Source organism: Balaenoptera physalus (genome assembly GCF_965194825.1).
Source record: "Balaenoptera physalus genome assembly, chromosome: 7".
Taxonomy (NCBI): domain Eukaryota; kingdom Metazoa; phylum Chordata; class Mammalia; order Artiodactyla; family Balaenopteridae; genus Balaenoptera; species Balaenoptera physalus.
Window position 1 is genome coordinate 98,156,666 of NC_138886.1, and position 16,643 is coordinate 98,173,308.

Below are 16,643 nucleotides of genomic sequence, written 5' to 3' on the forward strand. Positions count from 1 at the left end.
TGTATGACAAGTAGCTGGAGCCAAACGGCATCTCCATGGTGTAGTCACACCCCCTTGTGCCTCTTAACCCCACGGCTGAGGTGCCTGATTCATTCATTACTTGCCTTGCCCCTGAAGGCTTTGCTTTCACCCCCTCTGAGCCTGGATGGAAGTAGTTCAGCCAGAATCCTGAAAGCCAGGCTGAGGAGTGTGGACTTGAACCTGGAACAAGTTCGGTTTTGAAGGATTCTGAGAAGGAATTTGCCATAAATAGTAATCGAATGAATGTATGTCCTGAAGGGAAGATTTTCTAATCCCTGAGACTAGGCATATTGTGAACTTCACATAATCAAATGGAGTTAACATTTACTGACCACCTAAACAGATGCCAAGTGGGATGCTTATGCTGATTATATCAATTACCAAAAATAGTGTCAGTTGGGCTAATTAAGTTTTGCTTTGCCTGTCCTAAAAATATGACAAGTGTAGAATTTTTTTGTAAGATCTGAACTTGATCTTAATACTGAGCTCATATAGTGGATATTTGTCTGTTACTGTATCAGTTAAAAATGATTGGTTTTGATGTTATCAGATATCGTTGAGGGCTGTGTGTCCCTCAGTTGTCAAATCTTTTATACCTTTGAGAGAAAATGTTTATGTAGTGCATGCAATTCAGAATGTTCCCGTGGTGCGGGGTGGGGGGGGAGAGCTTTTCTTTTGTATGTTTCACTTTACCATTTCTGATGTTAATAGAGAAGCATTCTTGGCCAAAATGGAACATTGCTTTTCCTGTCCCTATTCTGCCACTGCCTGTGGGATCCTTAGCACACCCTGAACCTTATCCTATCTATGACCAACATCTCTCAGTGTACATTTTTTTCTTTTATTCATTCATGAAAAATTGATTCCAGGGCACGAGCATCTGAGTAGGTTTGTTTTTTAAGATGAAGTTTCGGTATCTGCAAATGTAAGACACTTATAACATAGCTGTTTCATAAATGGACCCAATCTTAACTTACTTCGAAAGTACAAAAGAACAAAGGGGTTTGTTTGTTTTTATGTTAGTTATTTGAGGCATAGAAATTATATATTTTAGGGTTCTTTAAATTCCATTTTCAGGTACTTCGTTATATGTCAGTTCTGAATTATATAGAATATTCTGACCTATATGTACATCATGACATTTAGGCATTTTTTCCTAAGGGCTTTTACCCAAGAGAAGAAATTGAAATATGCATTAGAGTTGTGACATAGAAGGGGGTTGTACCTAGAGGCTATTAACTGGTAGGAAATTAGCACTCTTTTATTTAATCTCAAAAAATTTTTTTGAATGTCTGCTGTGTGCAGGAGCCTTTGATGGTTTACAGACAGTGTTACCTATAGCAGAGCCTCCATTCTTATAAGACTTCCAACTTTTTTAGGGGTTTACCTATCACTGGAATTAAATATTTTGAAAAGTTTTCATTGACATATAATTCATTTCCAATAAAATTTGCCCTTTTAAAGAGTACAATTCAGTAGATTTTAATATATTCACAAAGTTGTGCAACATTCACCACTATCTAATTCCATAATGTTTTCAGACCCACCCCCACCCCAAAGAAACCCTGCACACATTAGGCGTCACTCCCCATTCTCCCCTCCCCCAGCTCTTGACAACCACTAATCTATTTTTATAGATTTGGTTGTTCTGGATGTTTCATATAAATGGACTCATATAATATGTGGTTTTTTGTGTCTGTTTTCTTTCACTTAGCATAATATTTTCAAGATTCATCCGCATTGTAGCCCAAATCAGTAATATTTCATTCTGCTTTAAGGTTGAATAGTATTCCATTGTATGGCTATGAAACATTTTGTTTATTCATTTATCTATTGCTGGACATTTCAATTATTCCTATCATTTGAATTTAATTAATATTTTTGGTCTGTGTGCATCTGACTGATTTTAATGATAAAATTGTAGTGTATTAAAACTAATGACTACCCCACTGTCATACCTTTAAAGCAAAGAAACCACAAACATTCATATTGAAATCAATGACTCTACAGGTTAAAAACATTCACAGATTTTCACTATTCCATCCCACTGTTTCTCAGTCATTGGAAATTTAACCTGTTCTCAATGTTTGAGAACCTATTTCTGTAGGAAATTTTGTTCATGAAATGAATTTTGGACTTACCACAAAATTTGGCCAAGTGAAGAGACATGAGTGTTTTAAATCATATGAGCTACAACTCTATAGGAGAGTATCTGTGTTCTTTTGTCTGCTTTCAAAACCATCCACAAGGTGCTCTAACACCTCTGCTCTCTATTCTACCACTAGCTTACCTTTCCCTCCTGCCAGATGTTTTACCCTACCCATATCATAGGCTTTCTCCCTCTCCTGCTCATGGCATCTGTGTTCCCTTCCTCCCTACATACCTCATTTTGATTCTTAGCCCTCTGCTTTTTCCTCAACTATTCTGAATCTTACTCATCTTTTAAATTTTAATTTTTTTTGATACATAGTTTACATACCATAATTCACCCTGTGGATGAAATTATCAGACAAGGACTTTAAAGTCTCTACATTAACTGTGCCCAATGAGGAAAGGAAAACATAGCACTCACTATCAGCTATCAGATAAAATCAACTTCAAGACAAAGGGAAAGAAGACCATTTCGGAATGATAAAGGAGTCACTTCATCAGGAGGACATAAGAGTTATGTGTGTATATAACTGTTCAAAATAACAAAGCTTCAAAATAATTGTCAGAATTAAAGGGAGAAAAAGGCCCCCCTTCGAGTAATTGATAGAACAACTAGGTAAAAAATTAGTAAAGACATAGATGATCTGAAGAAAACTAGCAACTGTGTTATCCTGGTTGATAATTATAGAACACTGCACCCTACAACTGTAGAATACACATTCTTTTCAAGTACATTTGGTATGCTCACCAAGACAGACTATATTGGGCGTCTATAAAGGAAGTCTTAATAAATTTAAAAAGATTTAAAGAATACAAAGTATATTCTATGACTCTAAGAGAATTGTATTAGAAGTCAACAATAAGATAAATTTAAAATATTGGAAATTAAACAACACACTCTTTACTAATCCTTACATCAAAGAAGAAATTGTAAGAGAAATTAGAACAGAGTGATGATGGAAATACAACATATCAAAGCTTGTGGGAGGCTAACCTGGGTAGTTCTCCCTTGCCAGCCCTCTAGCAGTGCCCTCCACCACTTCTGGGGCTAGGGTCTCTGTGCTAGCCCCACCCCTGGCATCCAACTTGGAGACCCATGCAGTGTCCCCAGAGGGACTGAGAGGAAGACAGAGTATTGCTGATTGGGCCCCCATGTTCTCTCTCTCACTTGGCTTTCTGTTCCTTGTTGGGGAAGCTCATGGTCTGTGATTTGATGATGAGGTTACAAGGATTAGCAGTTGGGAAGTGACTGGAATGAACACCCCAGTGTCATCACCTGCTTGCTTTCTTAGACTGGGATAGAGGCAGCTACATGTGGCCACAGTGCTAGCTTGCCAATCAGCTGATGAGCCACTCTGGACTTTATCTGAATTACTTTGGTATCAGGCACATTGCACCCAAAAGCAAGATCTCCTTTGCCTAATGAGAAAGAACTTCAGGACAGAAACATCATAGGCTCTGCCTTCAGTGGACTAATGTTGAATAGGAGAAAATTCATGTATACAACCTAAATCAAAACAGGCAATTCTGCAATAAAGATGGAGACAAACCATCTTATTTTGTGACAGAAGAAATCTCAGATAATGGTTCCTTCTTGGTAGTGGGGATGGTCTTGAGGCATGGTCCTTGGGAGCCTGGTTTGGGGAAAGCTTGTAACATTGGCTCAGGTTAGATTCCTCCAAGACCCTCCCTGAGGAATTCTCTTGTATTTCTGGCAAGTGACCATGCCTCCCCAAATTCTTCAGGAACAAGAACCAAGGGATTTGATGAGTGTAGGAGCAATGTCCGTCTAAACTCAGACTTTCCTAGAAGGAGAGTGATACTTCAGGAAGAAGAACCCACAATTGTGTCATTTATGGCAGAGGCTTCAGATTCAATTATGAACTTGGGCAACATCAGAAAATTCATTTTGGTGAGAAACCCTATGTGTGTGATAATGGAAGTAAATGCTTCACTGAAAGCTCAAAACTTACTCAGTATCAGAGGATTCATACTGGAGAGAAACTTTACAAGTGTACTGAATATTTTAAAAGCTTCAGTCAAAATTCTAATCTTCAGCATTAGAGATTTCACACTGGAGAGAAACCCTATGGATGTAACAATATAGGAAAAGAAAGGATTTAAATCCATCTCAAATCTCTTTCAGCACCAGAGCATCCATTTGGGAGAGAAACTTAAAAATCTGGTAAGTGTGAGATAGATAGCCTTTAATTAGAACTCATACCTTGTTCCACATAGGCAAACTTACAAACTCATAGGGAGAAGCCCTATGAGTGTAAGGTGTGTGGGAAATCCTTTATCTGTAGCTTATATCTAACCCAACACCAAAGAATCTACTTCAGAGAGAAGCCCTACAGATGTGATGAATGTGGGAGGGGCTTCTGTTTGAACTCAGAACTTGGCCAGCACCAAAGAAGTTACAGCATGGGAAAAAAGCCATACAAATGTAGTATCTATAGGGAGTGCTTCAGCCAGAGCTTCTACCATCATTACCACCACAGAATCCCTACTGGTGAGAAACTCTATGGATGTGTAAGTGTGGGAAAGCCTTTTGTGAAATTGCAAATCTTATTCAGCATCAGGAAGTTTATACTGGATAGAAACCCTCTGTATTAGACTGATAGGGCTGCCATAAAAGAGTATCACACACTAGGTGACCTAAACAACATAAATTTTATTTTCTCACAGTTCTGGGGGCTGGAAAATCTAAGATCCAGGTGCAGCCAATTCAGTTCCTGGTAAGGATTCTTCCTGGCTTGTAGATGGCTGGCTTCTTGCTGTGTGTTCATATGGCAGAGACAGAGTTCTGGTATCTCTTCCTCTTATGAGGCACCATTCCTATTGGATCAGGGCCCCACCTTTATGACCTCACTTAGCCTCAGTACTTCCTTAGAGGCCCCATCTCTAAATACAACCAAATTGGAGTTAAGCCTTCAACATAATTTTGTGGGACATAATTTAGTCCATGGCATTCCACCCCCGGCCCTTCAAAATTCATGTCCTTCTGACATGAACATACATTATTTCATCTTAACAGCGCCCCCAGATCTTAACTCATACCAGCATCAACTTTAAAGCCCAAAGTCTCGTCTAAATATCGAAATCAGATACAGGTGAGACATGAATAAAGGTACCATTTATCCTAAGGTAAAATTCCTCTCCAGTTGTGAACCTGTGAAACCAGGCAAGTTATGTACTTGCAGAATAAAATGATGGACAGGAGTAGGTTACATATTCCCATTCTAAACGGGAGAAATCAGAAGGAAGATAGGGTGAAGGATTCTAAATAAGTCCAAACCTAGCAAGGTAAATTGTATTAGATCCTAAGGCTGGAGAATAACCCTCTGGTTTGATGTTCTACTCTCCAGGCCCACTGGATTGGCAGTACCCCTTTGGCCCAGAGGCGTGACCCTGCCTCTGTGGCTTTCTGAGAGGGCCCTGCTGTAAGCAAGGAGTGGCAGCCTTGCCCCCTGGGCCTGTGGTGGGATTAACAGCCCTGACAACTTACGAATAGCCTCTCTTTCCTTGAAGGATAATGCATATTCACACTCTTCCTGTTTCATCCCATTTTCTGTGCCTACTTTAGTCACAGCTGCAGTGTTTTTGTGGGTATACTTCCATCTTTTCCTGGCTTCTGCTGAGATGGCTGATTAAATTCATGGTTCACACCCGTACTAATTACCTTATCAAAGTGTTCAGACATGCCCTCAGTGCTCTCCTCAGAACAAGTTTTCTCTCTCTTTTTTTTACAATGTAGATAAGTTAAGAATTTTCCAATCTTCAGTATGGGTTCATTTTTACTTAACAATTACTTCTTCAATTCATCTCTCTTCTTTCACATTTTACCATAAGTAGTCAGGAGGAACCAAGCCACTCCTTAACACTGCTTTGAAATCTCGGTTAAATATCCAGTCTCATCACTCACAAGTTCAACCTTCCACAGAACACTAGAACACAGTTCACTCGAGTTCTTTGCCACTTTATAGCAAGGATCACCTTTCCTCCAGTTTCCAGTAACCTGTTCCTCATTTCCATCTGAGACATCACCAGAATGTCCTTTAACATCTATATTTCTGCCATCATTTTTTTCATTATTTATGTATTCTCTAAAAAGATGGAACTTTTCTTTTCAGCTCTTCTCTTTCTGAGCCCTCATAAAAATCACCTTTAATGTTTGTATTTCTACCAACAGTCCCTTCATGTCAATCTCAGATTTTTCTAGCATGCACCACAAAATTCTTCCAATCTCTACCCATCATACAGTTTCAAAGCCATGTCCACAGTTTTAGGAATTTGTTACAGCAGCACCCCACTGTCAGTACCAAAATCTGTATTAGTCTGCTAGGGCTGCCATAACAAAATACCATTGACTGGTGACTTAAACAACAGAAATTTATTTCTCACAGTTTTCAAAGCTGGGAAGTTAAAAGTAGGGTACTGGCTGATTTGGTTCCTGGTGAGGGCTCTCTTCCTGGCTTTCATACTGCTGCCTTCTTGTTGTGTGCTCACATAGCAGCATCAGAAAGAGAGTAAGCTCTGGTCTCTTCTTCTTATAAGGTACCAACCCTATCAGGGCCTACCTTTCTGACCTTATTTAACCTTATCCCTTGCATGCCATATCTCCAAATATAGACACATTGAGAATAAGGGGTCAACATGAATTTTGAGAGGACACAATTTAGTCCATAGCACCCCACAAATGTTATGAGTGTGGAAAAACCTTTAGTCAAAATTCACAACAAGCATCAGAGAGTACACAAGTAAAAATTCACAGGGGTGGAGAGAACCCTTAAATACAGTGAATGTGAAACTCTGGATTTGTTCAGTGTCAAGAAGACTGATAGAGGGAGAAAGGCCATAGATACAAGTGACATGTTGGAAGCTTCAATGTGCTCAGCCCATATGGAGCCTGACTCCACATCAGAGTGTTGACACCAGGAAGCGTAAGGAACATGAGGAAGATTCTGATGATACTCAGTGTATGTAAGATCATGAGAGCCCTGTGAATAATCTCTTTCCAATTTGTTGAAAGTATTAGTCTGGGCCATCTACTAGGATATGGAAAGTGCCCTTGGAAACACATCTCCTTAAAAGTGACTTTAAATTTTTTTGTTGATGTGAAATTCACATAACATAAAGTTAGCCATTTTAATATGTACAATTCAGTGGTATTTAATACATTCACAGTGTTGTGCAACCATCACCTCTATCTAGTTCCAGCATTTTTATCATTAAGCAATCACTCCCTATTTGCTCCTCTTCCAAGATACTGACAACCACTAACCCTCTTGTGTCTCTATGGTTTTACCTGTTGTGGATATTTCATATAAATGGAATCATACAATTAAAAAAAAACTTTGTGATATGAAAAATGACAGAGTAAGAGAAATCCATGATCATACCTGCCCAAAAGCAACTAATGGGCTGCCAGAAACTGTCAGAATTAACTTTTGTAAAACTTCGGAATCTAGTCAAAACTGTAAGATTTGGTGAAGAAAGAAGCTCCTTAGTTTGTGGCAGGAGAGTACTGTGGCATTTTAAACTGCCTGCCTACCAACTATCCATGAGGAAGCCCCAGCACAAAGACTTTAAATCAACTATCTTAAATATGCATAAAGAGCTAAAGGAAACCATGGAAATGGAACGAAAGGAACTAGGTCAACAATGTTTGAACAAATAGAGATTATCAATAAAGAGAAATTATAGAAGGGAACCATTAGAAATCTTGGAGCTGCAAAGTACAATAACTGAAGGGAAAAATTCATTATAGGGGTTCAACAGCATATTTAAACAGGTAAAATTAAGTCTGTGCACTTGGAAATATTTCAACTGAGGTTACGCATTGTGAGGAACAGAAAGGAAAGATTAACGAAAGATCAACAGAGCTTGAAAGACCTGTGCGACACCATCAGGTTTACTTACATACACATAATGGGAATTGCAGAAGGAAAGGGGAGAGAGAAAATTTCAAGAAATAATATCCAGAAACTTCCCAAATTTGATAAAAGAATACGTCTATACATCCCTGACACTCAACAGACTCCAAGTAGGATGAACTCAAAAAGATCCACACCAAATTGTCAAAACCCAAAGACAGAATTTTGAAAGCAGCAAGTGAGAAGTTGTTTGTTACCTACAAGGGACCCTCAAATAGATTAACAGCCAATTTCTCATCAGAAACCATGGAGGCCACCAGTAGAGAGATAACACATTTTAAGTCTTGGAAGAAAAACTGTCAACTAAGAATTCTATATCTGGCAAATTATTCTTGAAGAATGAGGGAGAAATTAAGATGTTACCAGATAAAATCTGAGAGAGCTCATTAACAGTAGACCTGCTCTACAAAAACCCAAAAAACAAACCAAAACAAAACAGAAAATTCAAGCTGATTTGAAAAGGACACTAGATAGTAACTCTAAACCATAAGAAAGAAAAGTGAACACTAGTACAGAAGCTTGTGTAAAAGCCAGTATTATTGTGCTTTTTGTTTGGTTTATAACTTCTGCTTTTTCTGTATGATTCAGGCAAACACAAAAAATATACATCTGTGTTAATGGGCATACACTGTATAAAGATGTAATCTTGGACAATTACAAAATAAGGGAAGAGGAATGGAAAAGTATAGGAGCAGAGTGTTTGTATACTATTGAAACTAAGTTAGTAGATTTTTACAAGTTTAACATGTTAACATGGTAACCACTAAGAAAATACTTAAAAATATACAGAAAGTGAAAGAAACGATAAAAGTGAAAAAATACAAGAAAAAAATCAATAAATATGTTAAAAGGCAGTAATGGAGGAACTGAGGAACAAAAGATATACACAGAAAACAAAAGGCTAAATGGCAAAAGTAAATCCTTCCTTTTCAGTAATCACATTAAATATAAATGGAATAAACTCCCCAATCAAAAGGCCTAGGTTAGCAGTTTGGATTAAAAAAAACCCCAAGATCTATACATATACTGCCTACAAGAGACTCACTTTAGATAATATGGACATAAAGAGATTGAAAGTAAAAGGATGGAAAAAGATATTTCATACAAATAGTAATCAAAAGAGAGTTGGGATGGCCATATCATGAGACAAAGCAGATTTTAAATTAGGAAAAGATAATAAAATGAAGAAAGACATATATTGATAAAAGGTTCACTACAGAAATAATATATAACAATTATAAATATAAACATAACCTAGCAATATAGTCGCAAAATATATGGAGTAAAAATGGACAGAATTGAGAGAAAAATAGGTCTACAATAATGGTGATTTCAATACCCAGCTTTCTATACTGCATAGGGCAGCCAGACAGGAGATCAACAAAGAAATATAGAACTTGAACTACACTGTAAATCAGTTTCACCTAACCCAACAACAGCAAAATATACATTCCACTCAAGTGCACATGGAACGTTCTCCTGGATAGACCATATGTTAGGCCACAGGTAAGCCTTAAGTTTGAAATGATTGAAATCTTACAAAGTAACTTTTCTGTTCACAATGGAATGAAACTAGAAATGAATAACAGAACTTTGGAAAATTCACAAATATGTGGAAACTAAGTAGGACACTCTTAAACAACTGATGTGTCAAGAAGAAAAATCACAAAGTAGAAAATACTTTGGGAGACAGATGGAAATGAAAACATGACATACCAAAACTTATGGAATATGGTGAAAACAGTGCTTAGAGGGAAATTTATAGCTGTAAATGCATGTATTAAGGGAGAACTCAATAACCTAACTAATTGTATAACCTATGTAACTAGAAAAAGAAGCACCAACTAAACTCAAGCTAGCAGAAGGCAGGAAATAATAAAAGAGCAAAGACAAAATAGAGAATAGAAAAATGATAGAGAAATCAACAAAACCTAAAGTTGGTTCCTTAAAAAGATTAACAAAGTTGACAAACCTTTATCTAAATTGACTAACAAAAAAAAAAGACTCAAGTTACTAAAATCAGAAATGAAATTGGAAACTTTATTATCAATTTTTAAAAAATATAGAGGATTATAAGGGAATACTGTTAACAGCTGTATGCCAACAAATTTGCTACCCAAGGTGAAATGGACAAATTTGGAGACATGCACAGTTTATCTCAACTGACTCAGGAAAGAATAGAAATTATGGATAGATCTATAACTAGTGAGGACATTGGAGCAGTCATTAAAAAAACCTCCAAACAGAGAAAAGCTCACAATGAGATGGCTTCACTTGTTAATTCTACTAAATATATAAATATATAAAGAAGAGTTAACACAAATCTTTCTCAAACTATTCCAAAATACTGGAGAGGACACTTTCTGTCTCATTCTGTGACACATTGCTCTGACTACAGAGGTCTCAGACAAAGACACTACAAGAAAAGAAAACTACAGGCTAATATCCCGTATGAATATAGGGGCAAAAAATCCTCACCAAAATGCTGTAACTCATGACCAAGTGAGATTTACAGTGATGTTTCAAAATATTAAAATCCTGTAATATACTTCATTCAGAGAATGAAGGATAAAAACTGCATGATCATTTCAATTGATGATGAAAAAGCACTTGACAAAATTCAGCACTCTTTCATGGTAAAAACATTCAGGAAACTAGGAATAGATGAAAACTTCTTCAACATGATAAAGGCCTTATATGAAAAATCCACACTAATGTTGTTCTTTATGGTGAAAGACTGAAAGCTTTTCCCTGAAGAACAGTACAAGATAAGGATGTCAGCTTTTGCCACTTCTGTTCAACATAGTACTGGCAGTTCTAGCCAGAATAATTAGGCAGAAAAAAAAAGGCATCCACATTCAAAAAGAAGTAAAATTATTTCTTTCCTCCAGACATTATCTCAAATCTATACAACCCTAGAATCCACAAAAAAATTGTTAGAGCTAATAAATGAATTCAGCAAAGTTTCAGGACACAAAATCAACACACAAAAGTCAGTTGTATTTATGTACGTTTTCAAAGAACTATTCAAACAGGAAATATTTTTTAAAATCCCACTTATAATAGCATCAAAAATAATAAAATATTCAGTAATAAACCAAGCAGGCAAAAGCCTTGTTCACTGAAAAGTGCAAAACATTGCTGAAATTAAAGGAGACCTAAATAAATGGAAAGACTTCCCATGCTTATGGATTGGAAGACAGTATTGCTAAGATGACAGTAATATCCAAAGTGATCTATGGATTCAATACAGTCCCTATCAAAGTACCATTCGTGTTTTATATAAATAGAAAAACCTATCCTAAAATTCATTTGGAATGTCATAGGACCCTGAATAGTCAAAACAATCTTGAAAAACGAAAAGGAAGTTGGAGGACTCACTCTGCTTGATTTCAATACTTCGCTCCAAGCTACAAACAGCGGCAAAACAGTGTTATACTGCCATAAGTATAAACATATAGATCAGTGGAATAGAACTGAGAGCCCAGAAAAATATCCCTCTTACATATGATCAATTGATTTTTGACAAGGATGCCAAGACTATTCAATTGAAAAAGAACAGTCTATACAAGTGGTGCTTGGACAACTGGATATCCAGAACTAAAAGAACACACTTGAGAAAAATGAAAAATCAGAAAGCCTCTGCAAAGAAATAGAAGATGTAATGAATAAGCATATGGAAATTTCAGAACTGAGAAATACGTACCTGAAAGAAAAAGTTCAGAAGATGGGCTTAAGAGCAGATTGGAGGTAACAGAGAAATTATTGAACTATAAGATGGAATAATAGAAATTACCCAATCTGTGCAACAGGAAGAAAATATACTGGGAAAAAGATGAACAGAGTCTCAAGAATTGTGAGAGTATAACAAAATATCTAACATTTGTGTTACTGCAGTTCTGGAAGAAGAAGCAAAGAAGGGCAGGGTTGAAAAAGTATTAGAATAATTAATGGCTGATAAGTTCCTAAATTTGGCAAGAGATGTAAACCTATAGATTCAAAAAGCTGAGTGTATCCCAAACATGATAAGCCCACTGAAATCCATGCCAGGATACATTATAATGAAACTCCTGAACACTAAAAATGAAGAAAACATCTTGAAATCAGCTAGAGAAAAGTAACACATTTCTTACAGAGGAAGAAAACTATTAGAATGGTAGTGAATTTCTCATCAGAAATGAGAGTCTAGATGGAAAGTGGTGTGATGTTTTTCAGGCACTGAAGGAAAAGAATTGTAAACCCCAAATCCTGTATGAAATGAAAATATTTTTCACAAATGAAGAGGAATCATAAAAAAAAGATACATCATGCAGACATTAATCAAACGAAAGCAAGAGTGGCTATATTAATATCAGGTAAGATAGACTTCAAAGAAAATTACCAGATACAGAGGGTGATAAATTGGTCAATTCACCAGCAAGACATAGGGATGCTTAATGTGTATGCATCAAATAACTGAGCTTCAAAAGATGTGAAGAGAAAACTGAAAGGAGAAATAGACAAATCAACAATTAGAGACTTCAACACCTTTCTCTCAATGTTATATAGAATAATTAGACCCCAAATCAGTAGGAGCTCAACAACGCCATCAACCAACAGAATCTAATCAACATTTACAGAATATTCCACCTAACGATAGCAAAATGCATATTCTTACAGTCAGCCCTCCATATCCATGGGTTCCGCATCTGCAGATTCAACCAACTGCAGATCAAAAATTAAAAAAAATTTTTTTCCAAAAGTTCCAAAAAGCAAAATTTGAATTTGCTGTGTGCCAGCAACTATTTACATAGTTTACATAGCATTTACATTATATTTACAACTATTTACGTGGCATTACATTGGATTAGGCATTATAAGTAATCTAGAGATGACTTAAAGTATACAGGAGGATGTGTGTAGGTTATATACAAATACCATGCCATTTAATATACAGGACTTGAGCATCTATGGATTTTGGTATCTGAAGGGGGGTTCTGGAACCAATCCTCTGTGGATACTGAGGGATGACTGTATGAAGATAGATATATTCTGGGCCACAAAACAACACATGAAACAAAAAAATTTGTTTACCTTAATGAATTAAAAAAAATTAAATCATGCAAAGTATGTTGTCTGACCACAATGGAATCAAACTTGACACCAATAAGAGAAAGCTAACAGAAAAATCTCTAAGCGCTTAGAAAATAACACACTGCTAAATAATCTGGGCATCAAAAATGACATCTCAAGGGAAATAAAAACCTGCATGAAAGTGAATGAAAAGGAAAATGTGAGATATCAAAGTATGTGGGATGCAGCTAAAGCAGTCATGAGAGAAAAACCTGTAGCATTAAATGTATATGTTAGAAAACAGGAAGTCTCAAGTCAATAATCTAGGCTTCTGCCTCAAGAACCTAGAAAAATAAGAGCAAAGTAAACTCAGAGGAACAAAATGGAAGGAAATAATAGTGATAAAGGCAGAAATCAATGAAATTGAAAATAAAAGGAATAGAGAAAATCAGTGAAATAAAGAGCTGGTTCTTTGAAAACAATAAAATTGACTAAACTTTAGCAAGACTAAGAAAAAAAGGGTAGACACAAATTACCAGTATCAGGAATGAAACAAGGGGTATTACTACATACTCTGTAGCCATCAACAGAATATCCACCCATAAATTTGACAACTTAGATGAAATGGGACTGGTTTCCTTGAAAAACAAACTGTTGTACTTTAACTTGACCAGTATGGAGTAGATAATTTGAACAGAGCTATAACTATTAAGAAAATCCAATTTATAATTTAAAAACTCCACAAAAGAAATTTATAGGCCCAGGTGATTTTACTGTGGAATTCTGCCAAATTTTTAAAGGAGACTTAAACACCAATGCTACATGATTTTTGTTTCAGAAAATAGGAGGGAACACTTTCTAATTTACTTTATGGATATTATGCTGGTAATAAAACCAGACAAGGATAATAGAAAAAATGAAAACTACAGGTCAACATCTCTCATGAATATAGACATGAAAATCCTTAAATTATTAGCAGATTGAATTCAACAATATATAAAAATAACTGTACACCATTATCAAGTGTGATTTATTCCAGGGACACAAGACTGGTTTCATATTTGAAACTCAATCAGTGTAATCCCCCATATTAACAGGCTAAAGAAGAAAGACCACATGATTATATTAATATCAGTTGATTCAGTACAAGCATTTGGCAGAATTCAATAACCATTTGTGGGGGAAAAAAAACACCTTAGAACAATAGAAACAGGGGAACTCCTCTACTTGATTAGGGACATCTACAAAAACATCTATAAATAACATTATTTTTTTTTAAATATAAAATATACATATACATAACAAAATTTTCACCATTTTAAAACGTCCAGTTCATTGGCATTAAGTTCATTCACACCATTGTGCAGTCATCACCTTTCTTCATTTCCAGAACTTTTTCATCTTCCTAGACTGAAACTCTATCCATTACATAGTAACTCCCCATTCCCCACTCCCCCCAGCTCCTGGTAACCTCTGTTTGACTTTGTCTCTATGAATTTGCCTATTCCAGGTACCTGCTATAAGTGGAATCAAACAATATTTGTCCTTTGTGACTGGCTTATTTCACTTAGCATAATGTTTTCAAGGCTAATCTCTGATGTAGCATGTATCAGAATTTCCTTCCTTTTTAAGGCGGAAAAGTATACAGTTTTTTGTATATATGTACTACATTTTCTTATCTATTTTTCTGTTGATGGACATTTGGGTTGTTGCCACCTTTGAGCTATTGTGAATAATGCTGTTATGGGCATTGGTGTATGAGTATCTGAGTTCTTGCTTTTGATTCTTTGGGGTATATACCGAGGATTAAAATTGCTGGATCATATGGTAAATTGTATGTTTAACTTTTTTTTTTTGTATGTTAACTTTTTGAGGAACTGCTGAACTCTTTTCCACAGAAACCATACCATTTTACTTTTTTCACAACAATGCACAAAGGTTCCAGTTTCTCCACTCCCTCCCAAAACCTGTTTTTTTCTGTTTCTTTGGTAATAGCTATCCTAATGGATGTGATGTGGTATCTTTGTGGAACAGTATTCTTAATGCTTTGAGACATTATGTTTTCCTCCTCATATCAAGAACAAGGCAAGGATGTCTGCTCCCACCACCCTTATTCACTTTTGTGCTAGAAGTTCTATAGTAAGGCAAGACAGGAAATAAAATACATATAGATTATAAGGAAAGAAATAAATCTGTCCCTATATGCAAATACCATGATTGTCTATATAGGAAATCTTAAGGAATCTAGGAGAAAAAAAACTCCTAGAGCTAGTAAGTGAGTTCAGCCATGTTGCAGGATTCAAGATAAGCATACAAACAATTTATTTCTATATCATAGCAATGAACAAAATCTATATCATTTTTTTTTATTTAGGCTTTTTAAAAAATTTATTTGTTTATTTATTTTTGCTGTGTTGGGTCTTCGTTTCTGTGCGAGGGCTTTCTCTAGTTGCAGCGAGCAGGGGCCGCTCTTCACCGCGGTGCGCGGGGCTCTCACTATCGCGGCCTCTCTTGTTGCGGAGCACAGGCTCCAGACGCGCAAGCTCAGTAGTTGTGGCTCACGGGCCCAGTTGCTCCGCGGCATGTGGGATCTTCCCAGACCAGGGCTCGAACCCGTGTCCCCTGCATTAGCAGGGAGATTCTCAACCACTGTGCCGCCAGGGAAGCCCCTATATCATTTTTAACTGAACTAAAAATACAATACCATTAAAATCACTGAAAAAAAGAAAAATGAAGGAATTTTTAGGTATCAGTTTTTAAACAAAACCTACTTAGGATTTGTATGCTGAAAACCACAACATGCTGATGAAAGACATCAAAGAACATCTCAGTAAATGGAGAGACATCTCATGTTCATAGATTTGAAGAGTCAACATGGTAAAGGTGTCAGTTCTTCCTAAATTGATATACAGTTTAATGCAAATCTTGTCAAAATTCCAGCAGGGTTTTTTGGTAGATATAGAAGAGATTATTCCAAAATTTATATGGAAAGGCACATGCCCTAGAATAGGTAAAATATCTTTAAAATGAAGAATAAAGGGGGAGGAATCACTCTACCTGATTTCAAGACCTACAGGATATCTACAGTAATCAAAACTGTGATTTTCACAGCATCGTAGACATAAAGATCAATAGAATAGAGAACCCCTGAATAGAGCCACCAGCAATGTGGGAGAAGGATTAGTAGTCTTCAACACATGGCAGAAGGGTTCAGGTTGAAAGCAGGATCTATCTATCTCACCCGCATGCCCCACGCTAGCCTTATTGCTGCCGTGGCCCTGGTTAGTAGCTTAGGTTAAGTTGACTAGTGGGCATGGGTGGCTTCTGGGTGAGCAGGGATGTGTTTGTGTTACAGACATTAATGGCCTTCAAGGATGTGGCTGTGGCCTTCACCCAAAAGGAGTGGAAGCTACTGAGTCCTGCTCAGAGGACCCTGTATCGGGATGTAATGCTGGAGAACTACAGCCATATGGTGTCGCTGGG

General features: G+C 36.6%; 1 protein-coding gene across 2 annotated transcripts in view; it reads left to right on the forward strand.

Moving 5' to 3' along the window:
• The window catches only part of ZNF169 (zinc finger protein 169), a 68,860-nt gene that overhangs the window by 16,456 nt on the left and 35,761 nt on the right, over positions 1–16,643 (forward strand). For both annotated transcript variants that reach the window (XM_082469929.1, XM_082469928.1), the window contains exons 3-4: positions 4,319–4,357; positions 16,516–16,642. In XM_082469929.1, coding sequence (XP_082326055.1) covers positions 4,319–4,357; positions 16,516–16,642 — 166 coding nt within the window. The remainder of the gene's footprint in view (positions 1–4,318; positions 4,358–16,515; position 16,643) is intronic.